General features: G+C 34.0%; 1 protein-coding gene across 1 annotated transcript in view; it reads right to left on the reverse strand.

Annotated features, from left to right (window-relative positions):
- The window catches only part of CNTNAP2 (contactin associated protein 2), a 1,021,678-nt gene that overhangs the window by 563,320 nt on the left and 443,491 nt on the right, over positions 1 to 14,867 (reverse strand). The window contains exon 4 of the mRNA XM_039378395.1: positions 14,303 to 14,450. Coding sequence (XP_039234329.1) covers positions 14,303 to 14,450 — 148 coding nt within the window. The remainder of the gene's footprint in view (positions 1 to 14,302; positions 14,451 to 14,867) is intronic.

A 14,867-nucleotide genomic window follows, 5' to 3' on the forward strand; every position in this document is an offset into this window, starting at 1 on the left:
ATGCAGTACCTAGTAATGTGACAACATATTGGAATTTTAATTTCTACTTGGTGACAAAATTCAAGGATTTATAAATATTTAATTCACTTTTTTGGGGGGAGTGCATGTGTAACTGGTGAAGTTCAGGCATCTGGTCAGAACAAAGGTATAAAACACAATCTTAAAATGATCGTTTTTTCCTAGTTAATGTCATACATATTTTAGATAAGTAATATTTCCAGACTATGCCCCTGAATTGCCTGTTTCATCTGAGCACAGCACTGCATTTGAGTCTATAGAAATCTGCATGTTGCTGCAATTAGAAAATTACTAGGAGTTTTACAAAATTTGAGTGTTTTGAAAAATCTGAATGTTGAAATATTGAAGGAAAGTGTTTTGGGAGAACCACAAAAAAAAAAGGGCATTCCCTTAAAGTTATATTCAATAAAAAAAAATTCTGAAAAACAGAGCTGTTTCTGTAAAATAAACACAAAATCTGAGAAAAATCCTCTAGAGGAATCAGAATGTTTTTCTGCATTTTAAGAAATGTCATATTCCATGACAGAGATGAATTATTAACTTTGTACAGCCTGAGGACAATAAAAAAGTACAATATGGGAATTGTGATCTAATTTAGTAACATATTTTGCTAGCAATGCTAGAAACTACTTCTGATTTTTCAGAGAATATAGTGTTTATTTGCCTAAATGTTGCTATTCGGAATGTTATTTGGTATGTTTATGTTTCTTCTATTTACTTATCTACATCCCCAGTAATATATTTAAAAAACTTGATTGCACTGAAAAATTGTACTAGAAAAGTAAGAAAGGTACCAAGGAAGTGCAATAAAACACATGGAACAGTTTTACTTCTCTGAAACATTTCTATCATCCAGAATGGTATGGTCAGGTGGTAAATGCTTAGTTATTATTATAAGCAAGTTGTTGTAGCTAGATGTAAAGGGACCAAAGACTCTTTAGCTTATCCAATACAATTTCTGCCAACAATGCCTCCTGTGAAAGAAACTACTTTATATGAATTCTAGTGTTTGTCTTTATGTAGGGGAAATAAATGGGAATTTTGATTTTCTAAGAAATCAAGTCTCTTCATTAACATCAAATCCATAGTTCCTGAATAGAAATATGGAAGAATATTATTAGATACACAGATTCAAGAAAACAGAGAAGAAAATAAAGTTGCTCTAAATTTAACCTTCTGTCATGAAATTGCAGTTCATCCAAGATGAAAACCAACTGATATGAGTACCTAATGAACTGTATGAGACAGTCAGAGACAAAGAAACAGAAACTCCAAAGTCATCAAAAAATAAAGTTTTAAATACTTCTTAACAGCACAATTTTAACTAGCACAGTACTTAAATCTGATCTGGTTTATGTTATTTATATTTTTGTAAAGAAAATATTTGGAAGGCTAAGTATTAAATTTTTATCCCTTAGTGGTATCTTGTATAGAGCCACCAGTAATTTTTTTTATATATGTTTTTTATTTGCAAGAGTTCCAATATTTTTTTATTTACACTGATAAAGTACGAAGTGTTTTCAGTATTTTGTGCTTTACACATGTTGGAATGGTACCCTTGCAGGAGACAAGCTTATCATTTGGCCTTCTTGAGGAAGAGCTGATGACACTGAAAACCAGATACCTACTAGGTACTGTTAATGCATTGGCACTTCTGTTTCACTGACACAAAGACAGTGTGACTGCCACTTCTGGGTTCATGGTCAAAACACATCACGACACCTTTTACAGTAACATGAAAAGTCATGCTGGATAAATGAAATTTTGTGCAAAATAAAAAAAAGACAGAGAGAGGAGAAACAAGGCACTGTTATATATAAAGCTTTAAAGAAGGAATTACAGAAAACACAGAATGTAGCAACTTCAGACAGATGGGGGTGTCATGGTTTGAGATCCCCAAAAAATCTAATTCCCTAGTCCAAGCCCCCTGCTTTATCCCCACCGGTTGCACAGTCCTGATCCTGAACTAGGTATAGACCACATGGCCACAGTGAGTCAGAGAAAGGATCTTGTTGCTCCTGTCACTACTATCACCTTTAGCTGTGTTTGGACAGACCTTACAATGAGAGGCTCACAGCTTTCTCTCCTGTATTCAACTTGCTCCTTTTTCCAGCTTATTGCCCCTTTCTTTTTCTATTTTTTTTTTTTTTTTTACTCTTTTACACTTTGTTTAAAAAGAAATAAATTCTTATATCTGGAATTGACCACGTAATTTGCAAGACAGTAGGATATAAAGTGCTTGTGTAGGTTTGCTTGGTCAGCAAAACATTTGACAGGACCAACCATATGTAGGTGCAGGTAGTGTATTTACTTTACAAAGTCACCTATGGTGGAACCACTTGTAGCATTATGCTGATCCTATGCTTTGGTTTGCATTATTTTATTAAACTGACTCTTCTTTGTTTATAGTATCTAATTGTAAAAGTTCACTAAAAACGACAATCAGTCTTCAGGTAGAGCAGATTCAGCATGAGTCTCTTCTGGTAGTACCTGAACAGAAATTCCTGAGAGTCAATGCAGTTTATCATCACACAATGCTGATTGCATAGTCAAGTAATGTTTGATTTCAGAAAACTAAGTCAAGAAAAAGGTAATGCCTGAAAGCTGACAGTAACAGACTGACACCCTTTGAAACAGCAGATACAAAAAAAAAGTGAATAAAAATATATTCTATGCCAACACTCTTATATAGCTGAATAATATAAGCTCTACTCTTGAGCTATGCAACCTAGGGAAAACATGTATAAAATTAAAAAAAAATGAACTATTCCAATTTTCTTTAAATGTCCTAAGTTATTTTGTTTGTGATTTTAAATACTATGTTTTCTTCAAGCTGTGAAATACAGCTTTGCTATAATTCCCCTAAAGTCAAGGGAAATGGCCCTCAATAAGAACAAGGAAAGTTTCTTTGAAAGAAACTAAGGTACAAATTTAAAAGTATTTTGTTGCTATTGGTTTTAGTACTGATGGATGAAAATTTTGTAGCAGCATGTTTTTCAGTAGAACCCAATGATTCTTTGACTTAAAACTTTAAATGGAAAAATAAAGAAAATCCAAATATAAACTTCATGAAAAGCTGTTTGTAAAGTGTGTAACAACAAAAAAAAGATTTCTTATTTTACAGAAAAAGATAAATTGTTGAGATATTCTAGCTTCATTCTTTTACAAATTAACACTTAGTTATGCTAAGTGTTTTCAACTTTTAAGGCGTAAGAAAGTAAAACAAGTTAAAAATTGGGTATTAAATGTCTAGTTGGGTTTTCTCACACAGCTGAGCAGGAAACTTTTCAAAATTATCAGAAATTATTAGAAAAGGAATAAATCTTTCAGCCTATCCTAATGTAATTTTGGAGTGATGATTTTCCGAGGTTCAATGGGATTTGAACTGGTCAAAGTATTTTTCCTTCAGCTCAAACTAAGGATTCTATTGGTAACATAGAAATTTGTACACCCAAATACAAGAATAATACTCACTTTATCTATCTACTAACATAAACAAAATTCAAAGTGAATGGAAAAGATAGCTAAGATCTCTCTTGGGTAAAATAATCTGGGAGTATGTGCTTGCCTAGCTTGATAAAGTTTCTCTTTACAGCAGGATGTAATAAAAGGAAGAAGTTGGTTTATTCACAATGAGTATTTAATGTCTGCATTATGAAAGAAGATCAGTTGTCCTAATTTTCCCACTCATCTGTGGAAAATACAGTGCCATAAAGTGGTATTTCTTTCACTGTGTCTGCAGCTGTTCTAAGACATAGCTGTTAAAACTAGGGTCAGAATTAAGGTGGAGTAATGGAAAATTAGAGCTTTTCAGTAGAATTGCCAAATAACTCAGATGTGCTCAAGTTGAAGTCTCGCCGGCACAAATTGCATGAAAATGGTTGTAAGCATTTAATATACAGTTACCACAAAGCCTGTGGTATGATGACACCAGGCCTTATTATAAGTTTGCAGTGGAAAAACAACAGTCTTCTTTCTCCTCTGCTGCCTCCAAAATTTACGACAAATCAGAAGGAACCTTCAGCAGAATGTAGGGTATGGTACTGTCTTCCAATATTCATATTAGGTGATTTCTACTACCACCTAGCTTAGGTTTTCAGAGGCATACTCAGTGCCTGGGCAATTATCTTGCTGGTTTGCTTTTAAAATCAATGTTGTATACAATTAATACTTGTGATTAATTACACTACATCTAATGATAACAAACAGCTACCCCTAAAGCTTCTACAAGTAATCTTATTTCTAAATTAACAGAAGTCCTTTGTTGAATTTGACTGTGGTGAAAGATGTATCTCTCAAGTGAGTTTGAAATTTATCAAATTTATCAAATTGAAATTTATTAAATATCCTGAACCTCACATTTCCAAAAATCACCTCAAATTTAGTTACGCTCACTACCACATATCCATATTTTAAAAAGAATTACAAAGTTCCTGAAGTATAAAACAGTTCAACTGAAATTATGCTAACATTTTTCCACAGGTGAGAACTGCCAGACAATTAACTTTTACTCACAAGTTGGCCACAAATTCATTATCTAAATGCATGAAAGGGACTGTGCATTTCTTCTATCATTCAAAATTCAGAAAAAAACCCTGAATGTTCCCTCATTTTTCACACTATATTTATGAAAAGTCAGACAAGAAAGGACTGGAATCAGGAAACTACATACAATTAAAGCAATGAGACAGGAGTCATAATGGAAGCTTTTGGAGAAAAGAACTAAAAACAGAGGGAAGAGAAAAATTTGATCAGTGAGAGAAAGGTTGCAATGATAAACAGCTGAAACACAGACTTAACTAGGTTCTTTTTGACTCTCCTAGAACAGCAGTCAATAAAAGGGCAGTACTGAAGATGTTTATTAAAACTGTTGCCTCAGTTTAACAACCATTTACTGTAAGCCATCAATAAGCTGAATTAATACAAGTCACGACTCACCAGAAAGGCAAGAGAACTCAGCTGAATGTATGACTGTAAACCCACACTATCTGTTTCTCTTTTAGCATGTGCTGCAGCTCAACAGGCTATTTTCATATCACGCTATTGCCAACATCCTCTGCTACAGCTACCTTGGAGTAAATGAGCAATTACTTCTCTGACCAGTACACGTTTACTGAAAGTTTGCTTCTCTTTACTAATTTACTACCACTTAACAAAATACCTTAGGTCTGACTTGGTGTAATCAAAGTGAATTACCAAAACAAATCACTACAAAAACAGCATCACCAAGCTTGTATGTAGGTTTGGTACATGAATTGCAGTTATTCCTAATCAATTTATAGGGGATTTTTTAGGTAAGGAAATTATTGATGCTCCAAGGATTTTTTCTCTTATACCTATGGTTTTGGAACACTGGTTTCCCAAGATCTTCAATTTATTTAAAGCCAAGAAGACAATTAAATACATATCGTCTTAAGGAATGAAAAAGCAATAAAGAACATGTCCATACTGAAAGAATTAAATTCCAATTACCTTATCAATCTGGAAAAAGATAGAAACACAACTATGCAGGAAAGTTCCCAGAGGATTTGTGGGATTGGATTCCATTCCATATTAAGCTACTCATTTTTTTTTTTTTTTTAACAATAATCAATATGAAACTATAAAATCCTGGCTGATAAAATCTAATGAATATACAGAATTAAGAAGGTATAAAAAATTACTTATTTTTCTCCCTTTTCAAATAACTTACAGGCTTTTCAAAATTTCTATAGATTTCTTCATTATTTAAAGATATATTTTTAAACTATAAAATTTCTAAACACTTTTTTGAAGAGGTTGGTTTTCTGAGTTTCTAGATTGTATAGGAAGGACAGCTGTTTATTTAGAAAAAAATACTATTTTATGTACTCAGATTAAGTACACGAAATAGGTATATATGTATATAATTATCGTCCATATAACAACTTTTTGTTCTTAGTAAATGTAGATCTCAGAATTCAATTTGCCAGGAAAATACACTCAAAGATTACCTATCTACTAGGTTGTAGCTTCTCATACAGAACTCAAAGTGTAACATGGCATAACTGTTCGGTTGTGTTCTATTCCATTCTGTTCTATTCCATTCCGTTCTATTTCACTCTTTTCCATTCCCCGTGCTCACCATGAGACAAATAACAAAGAGACTATTTGCTTGAAATGCCAGCAGTCTTTCAGGGATATATAACACAAAGGTTACAGCTGGAAACAGAATTTAATTTTATTTTTCTAACTCTGTTTCAGAGCTGATGCTCACAAGCATTAATACACGGTACAGATGTAGCCAGGAGCAGGCTGATGCGTTCTTCAGTTTACCTTGGAAAAGCATCCCTCGCAGTCTGGTGAAGGCAATTTATAGAGCTACAGTGCTTAAGAGCTATTTGGACAATTTATTTAACACAATAATTTAACTTCTAGTCAGCCCTGAAGTGGTCAAGCAATTGGACTGTTAAAGGTCCCTTCCAGCTGTACTATTATCTTCTCTTTAAGGGTAATGGCAGCAGTGAGTGAAGGGTAAGAGGACCCTTATTGGCCACTAGAGAAGGACCATACTGTGTCACCCTTATGAGGTGGAAAAACCTGAACTTTTTCCCTGTTTTAGAGGATTCAGAGAAAAGTTGGAATCAGAGTGACCTAATTTTCCAAAAGTATGCTAATGAACATGAGACTCCACCTTTAATACAGTACTTCATCCAGAAATATAACTCTGTATAGGGATATACTGCATGTAAATGCCAAGGCTCATTTTTACCTTACAAAAGCATTCCTATGAAGAGTTAAATCTTCTTATTTCCTGACAACAATGTTGACCTTTTGATATATGCAGTTTCTTATCAGAGAACACTAACCTTTGGGAGAGAGGAAATAAGAATTTACTCATAGCAAGACTCCATTTGCCATGCTTAAAATAAAAAATACAAAATGCATCATCTTCATCCAAACTTTAGGGAAAGAGCAGAATAAATTGAACTGAGTCTGGAAGTAACTGCATCCTTAATATATTTTTTTCCAGACATTCAAGAAAACAAATACCAGTGAGGCTCTTCAGGTTCCAAATCAATGGCACAGAACCAAGACCTATAGTTTGAAATCTGCTGAAGTTTATTGTTTAATGAGAAAAAACCCATCTGATTTCTCTAGTGAGTAAGTCATCATGGACAAATGGATCAATCACAACTTACAGGAATGGAAGAAAATAATACTGGGCAAAACCATCATGAATGTTCATTCAGGCAAAAAAAAAGATTAAAGGCAAGACTACTGTGATTAGACTGAAGTTTTTGACTGCATTTACCTGAATACTACCATCCCTACTTTGTGGAAAAGCATACTCTAACTTTACTCTCATGTTTTACTTTTTCAGCTGTTAATTGAGGGATATTTTTTTAAATCTCCATCCTCCTATTAACTGATTACAGACCACTGTATGGAAGATCCCTTCTGTAGGATGTGTGGGCAGTTACTGGAAAACCTATTGGAAAAATTTATACTGCTTTTTTCCACAAGAGAAGAGACAGAGCTGACTTTAATAAACCTTCATCAAAATCTGCAAGATTTTATCATATTTTGTGATACATTCAGTTTATTTAGCAGGGACAAATTTTACTTAATTACACACACACACACACACACACACACACACACACACACACACACACACACACAAAGCCTTTTCAAACAAGCCAGTTGCCTACATCCTTCTAAAGGAAATGCTGAATGATTAAAAAAATATTCAAGTGTAATCGAAAACTGCCTGAGAATACAACTGAACAAGCTGGTGGGCAATATATTCATACAACATATACTACTTTTTCTCTGATTGATTGTACTTTCATTGCCAGATAACAAAGGAACCTGTAAAGAATACACACAGTTGTTGCAGTTCTCAAAGCTGTGGTGCTTGAGAATATCCACCAGTAACCTCATTACAACTGGAAGTGAAAAGTAATGAATTTTTCATTTTGCTACTAGTTGTAAAAAATTGACAGGAAGAAACAACCATATTGTATCAGATTAATGTAAAGATGAAGAATAAAAGATAAACATATTTTCAAATTCATTTTATGTCAAATCTTTCTGAAATATTTAATTTAGAACAATTAAGTATTTGGAAATATTTTCTTTTCTGTTTCAGCCTGAATCTTCTCATTCTAGAAATGTATTTCTTAATACACTACAACAAACCCTTATTTTTCAAAATACTTCACAAATGTAGGAGATAGATATTTTAACATATAAGTGGTACCTACTACTAAAAGAGACCCATGTTGGTTAGTGGTAACAATCAAAAGTAAGAAATGGATTCAAGCCCATTCTTACTTATTTTTCATGCCAAAATATATGAACACGTAGATAGGAACAGTCACAATCATCTCAAATATCCGGAGGATAAAATGTATCCATTTGCATGACCTTTAGGAAAAACCCAATTCTCTTGCATGGCAAAAAGGTAGAAAAAATACACTAAGAAGGGAGGAAGCTTACCAACAGAGCACATATTCAAACAGATCTTTAAAAGTTTGAAAAGAAAAAGTTCACAGTTCATTTCCCTCCCTTTCCATAGTTTAGATGTGAGTATCCAGCCATGTGCCTTTAATGTCAGAAAGAGAATATCAGGCTATGTTTGCAACAAATGAGCTGTGAAGATGATGACTAAAAATCAAACACATAGGCCCAGATAGGTAGAGAAATTCCCAGTACAGGAATACTGAAATTGAAGAGAAAAGGGGAAAAACAGTTGGATGCTTAGCAGAACTATTAACTGTCCATTCCACTGACACAAGGAAAGCTTGTGCAGCTCACAGCAACCTCTGATACATGATTGTTTCAGTTCTGTGTTTTTCCCCACATTAAAATCCCTGCATATTCAAAGCACTGTCACCTACAGCAAGTTAGGAAAATTGTTAGAAATATGATAACTTACGATTTTACAAAATAAACATTTAAAAATGATTCCTCTGTTCTGCTAATTAGTATTTTTATGCAGTTTCACCGCTTAGGTGGACAGAAAAGTCTGACCAGGAAGCTTAGTGGCACACTTACTGTAAGCAATAAAATATCATAAGAAGAAGTAGGAAATTTTATGCAGATTACTGGACTACAGTAATATTTTCTCTATTTAGGTGTATATTCACACAGGTACCAAAAGTGTAAGAGTAGAAATATGAATACATACATTTATATTTATATAGAGCTGTATTTTATTTATCCCAGGGTGTTTCAATAGCAATCATGACGCTTCAAGGGTCTTTAGCTCATACTTTTTTTATGCTATATGCGGGTGAAATAAAATGTCCAGGGTATAATATTGAATCTGGCCAAGTGAAACTTAGTAAGATTCAACAAAAGGGAAGTAATAGTGGCTTTCTCATCTGCATTGAATAGTCACTTTGACATTTGGATGCAATAGATTATTCTGTACAGTACGGGGTTCTCTAAGTGTGCATGGCAACCATTTGAGACAGCAAGTGAGACATGGATAGTTAGTTAGTGCCAAGAGCATGAAACCAAGCAAAAGAGATTTCTAATAAGTAAATTTCCTAGCAGTAAGTATAGCTGAATGCGGAATTAGCTGCCAAAGGAAACAATGTCTTAAGTCAAAGTCACTGCAGGCAGACAGGATTAACTACAACAACCAAAAGATCCGTTCAGCCCACAGGTTTTAGCACTTCAGTACTTCCTAATCAGCTCTTGCAAACATTCACTTGGCTCACCCCTTAACTGCATTTCCAAACCTTATTTTTGTTCTTGTAACGTGTTTACATGACCAAAGTTTTGTTCACTTTACTATCTGTATATATGCTCACCATACAAATATTCATTATTTCATGAATAACCACAAGACTGTTGTTACTATTTTTCCTTCTTTTCCTTCCCCCTCAAAAAAACCTTAAACAAAACCAGGCAAACGAACAAACAAACAAAACCTGTCACCCATCAGGAAATCGAAACAGTAACATTTGACATAGATCAGTACAATATCTGAAAAGAACATTTCTGCCAGTGTAACTCAGGTGACATTTGTTCAGTCCCACTGCTTTCTAAGGATTAGCAAATAGAGCTGGTCAGTGAATGGAAAGAGCTCAACTTGCAGCCATTATTCATGAAGCTTTATAATTGTTCCTGCCACTTATTTGCCTTGAGTATATTGAGTATTTGCATGGCTTTCTGCCATCTCCAAGTGATTTTTTTTCAAGTATATCCTACACTTCAGAGGATCTGGAATTTCAGAGTCATCTGGAATTTGAAAATTCTTACTGTCAGATGTGCAATTGCATCAAAAACAGTGCAGATGTATGGTTTAGATCCAGAAAATCAGCACAGCCATATAAAAAACCCTCTGTGAATAAAGGTATCAGGGAGTGTTTTCCCCTCAAAGGGTTTTAGGACCCAGAAGGCCTCATACAGTTGTCTTGAAAAGCATAGCCAAAGCCTATGCTATAATATGCCTCTTGCCTTTTTTTGTAGGCATTCATCTTCCACAGGATGGAGATTAAGGGAACTATTCATATGGCTGTGATCCTGCAGGAGCTTATTATGATCTTCACAAATCAGTAGTAAAATGTACTGTATTGTACTTGTCATAGCCTCCAGATGCCATGTCTTTGCTTCCTGTCTCAAAAATTCATAACAGTGAACATGGTGGAAGATACATGTTATGTGTCATTGCTCCCTGCCTCCAAAAGAGCACGAATAAAATTTTGCCATCAGTTTTCACTTAACTGATTTCACTGGATATTTTGCCTTTGGTTATACTCTCTTCTTTGTGACTTGCTTTTTGATATATGATGTCACTGAAAGTGTAAAGACCCTTTTTCCCTTTATGGAGTATGAAATAGATAATTTTAAAATACAGGCTAAAAGTCCCATTGACTAAACAATGTTATGTTATAGTCGATTTGTTGTGATTTTTCAAGCTTACTTTGTTTATGCAACTCCTCCATTAATATAGCTATGAAGCAAATCCTTTACCCAATTTCATTATCTTTTTAAATAAGACATAGTCAGTTTTGCCCTATAGAGAATGAAAATATTTTCTAAATTTCTAAATATGATATCACCATTTATTCACAGAAAAAAATACAAATTTCATTCTGAATCTTGGTGTAGAACGAGGCCTTAATTCTTTTTTGGTAACTTCTATGAACTCTTCTGTCAGAAGACAACCTTAGAGATCTCATCTACACAAAATACATAGATGAAGTTTCAAACTTTAAGCAAAACAACACTAAAAAAAAGAAGTTTTGGTAATGCTATTAAATTCTCTAGGGAACAGATGTGAGCTCTAATGCCTCCCTGGAAAACACACTTTTTTAACTTAATTTGCTGGGCAAGAAAACACGTGGATTTCACTTTTTGCACAGAAAAATTAAATGTGTATCTTACGTGTATATTCAAACAAATGGGAACCAGAAATTATGGCAATTAATGACCTGACCTTTGAATAAGCAGTTTAATACAAGGAAGCATTTTTCTTAATAGCCTGATGATAAGTTGCAAGAAAAGAGCTTTTATAGTCACTAAGTGTATGGCTTCCCAATTAAATCTTGCTTGCAATGTGAGAAAATATCTTATTTTTGTATCTGAAAATGTGCCCTCTAAAATATTTTAAAAAAGAATATATTAATTATGAATCTATTAACTTAAAAAAAATTACAATTGCAATATATTGGGCAGCCTTTTTATTTAGGTAGCAGTTCCAAAATTTGGTGCGGATTTGACTAGAAGCCTGTCTTTTAATCAGGTTTTTAAAATTGGTGATTATCAAAATGGCCAGCTCCTTACATGACAGCAGAATTAATCTGCAAATAACACTGTTTAATGACAGTGCTGATATTTATATGCAAATATATGCACTTCTAATCATAAGGTTAAAAACTTGGCCTCTGCCAAAGGACACATCTACATAGAAAGGTGTAGCATTATACACCTGGCTCCAAATAATTCATTTGAGGACAAGCTGGGAATTTGTACATAGTAATCCCTTGTTCCAGTAGTCATACCAAAGGGCTGCCTTCTTCTCTTTTTATATAGTGATTTTTTAGTTTTTCTTCTGAACTGCTCTGCTGCTCTCTACTGATACCACTTTGGGAGCAGCCCAATTCTGCACGTAAAAACCACACAGGTATTTTAGGAGGGTTGTCAAAAGAAAAGTCCCCATACACATAAAACTGTAATATATTGTAATTAATCTTATCTTGAAAAAACACCAACAATTATTGAAATCCCTTCTAGTACAAACAGACCAGCAATACTCATTCAGCAAAATTACAAAATTATGTTGAGTCACCTTAATTCTTCTGTGAAGACATATTTTATCAGTACTTTTATAGTTCCTTACATTCTGTCCTTGCCAGATGCTTTTTATTCTCCTCTAAAAGTTCATCAAACAAACAACTTATCATCAAAGAACAAAAATAGTTTTGTCATCAAGCCGTTTTATTTTTTTCTCATATTTACTTCTAGCCTCTAAAGCATCTTGTTATGTACCTACAGTATTTTTTCTATCTATTTCAAAAAAAAGCAACCATTTTTTACCTGTAAATATTGCAGCAAATATCATGATGTTTATTGTTTGATTCTGCTACCGTTTTTAATTTAAAGAGAGTTATATTTGACAGTAAACTAGATGCTGGTTTCTTGTATAAAACACCTGAATTTGCATTTAATATACAAGTAAGGAGGTATACTTAAAAATGAGCATTTATTATGCTGGAAAATCAACCATGCTATAGTGTTTGGTACACTTCAAACAGCACATAAAACATTTTAGCATTATGATGGTAAACACTAGTTTGTTAAGAGCCATGTACTGAATAATCAGTTATACTTAAAACTTCAGAAGCTCAGTTTATCTTTGAGTAAGAATTAACTTTGGAGTAACCCACAGTTCCTTAGGTTTTGTAGAATTCTAGATTTATAGAATAGTATGGGTTGGAAGGGACCTTTAAAGGCCATCTACTCCAATCCCTCTGCAATGAGCAGGAACATCTTCAACTAGATTGGGTTGCTTAGAGCCCCATCCAACCTGACCTTCAATGTTTCCAGGGATGGAGCATCCACCACCTCTCTGGGCAACTTGTTCCAGTGTTTTACTACCCTCATTGTAAAAAATATCCTTCTTATATCTAATCTAAACTGACCCTCTATTAATTTAAAACCATTGCCCTTTGTCTTATTGCAACAGGTCCTCCTGTTGTTGTTTTAAAAATATATTCATCCATGCATGCCCTCAGCACTGCAGCACCAACATCACAAAGTTTGATTTTATTTCTCAACTAAGTTCCTGCAGCTACTGTGAAACTCTCTGTGGTTTAATATACACTTTTATAACAGGGCTTTAATTCATGATATAAAAATAAGAAAAATAAACCCAAAAATCTATACTTCATTGTTCTTGTTGAATGAAAGTATGTAGTCTTTTGACTATCTAATCAATTCAAAACAACAAGTGAAATCAGTTTTTCTTTTTTGTTAGAATATCAGAGGGCTCCCATATGTTTTATGTCTCTCAGTGAAGTGAATGGATGAGACTTGTAGATGTGTGTTCCCCACTTTATTCTAATGTCTGGTTGTTAAAAGACAAATCTCAAATAGTATTTTCCAGCTAAAATACCAGTAAAGCCAGGATAAAAATAGATACTTGGAAATAGGGCATCATACACTCCATTTTCTGCAGGTTTGCAGATTTTCTTTAAGCACTGAAGGAAGGGCATTTAGAAATTACCCTTGCTTTTCATAAAACATTATCAGTTCTGCTCTTAACTACAGGAGCGTTTGTACCACTGCTCATCCAGATTTCAAATGAAATTCCAAAGACATATTCAAATACTCAAGGCAATACCTTTGAAAAACACATCACATATTTAGACAATCTGAGCTACTCTGATAGAATTCTTATTTATCACTTTAATTTTATCTCTAGCACCAGGCAATAACTGGTGTCTTGTTTCCATTTTTCCCCTCAGGACCCAACATGACATTTGTTTGAATACTATATTTTCCTTAACTGCCCCATTCAAGCTTTTACAATAGTCAAAGCCTTCTGCTAAAGAAACCATGAAGATAAAAAGAAGTAACTTCAAAGTACTACCACGAATTCCAAGGTTGCATCTTCCAGAGAAGAACAAACTAGCAACTCAGAGTTAAGGTTCCAATAAATATTTCCTGAAACCCTGAGTAATACAACCAGCAATCCCATTTTAATCTGTCTAAGGTAAAAGTATTTGAGATTCAGCTTTAATCTGAGATCCAAAACCAGTTTGTATTTAGGGGGAAAAAAAAGGATCATCATAGAAAAACTTACAATAGGAGCAGCCATAGACTTCAATTCTTAACCCAATTTGGCCCTCTTCATTCCAGTCCAAAGGAACTATCCTTACATAGCGAGCAATAACGGGATGCTGTAAATCGTGCCGGACCACACTGTCAGAGTTTGTATTTCCAGGAAATGCCTAAGTGAAATAAGAAAAAAAAAGAGGAAATTATTGTATTAAATCTATCTCACATGCTGTAAAGATTTTTTTCTGAAGGAAAACATTAGGTAGTGAAGTCTTCTGAATGTCTAGGATACATTGAAGTTTGTTTTAAATGTTTCTTGGATAGTGAAAAAATGAACAGTTGATTTACCAAGTTGCATAAGAGTACTAAAACAGTAGCATTGAGACGTCTTCATCCACCACAGATATGTTGAAATCATGGAACTCCTGCTGCTAGATAAGAGGGCAATCCATTTTCCATCACTAATCTTTTACTCAGTTATTAACATGTTAATAAAAGTGTCTGGCCAGAGCGGTTGGTCTGGGGAAGAAGCTACCTACCCTCCATCAGTAAGATTATACACAGCAGCCATCCTTCTGTAAATATGAATA

Source organism: Pipra filicauda, unplaced genomic scaffold (assembly GCF_003945595.2).
Source record: "Pipra filicauda isolate LSUMZ 115617 unplaced genomic scaffold, ASM394559v2 scaffold137_size4652046_pilon, whole genome shotgun sequence".
Classification (NCBI taxonomy): Eukaryota; Metazoa; Chordata; class Aves; order Passeriformes; family Pipridae; genus Pipra; species Pipra filicauda.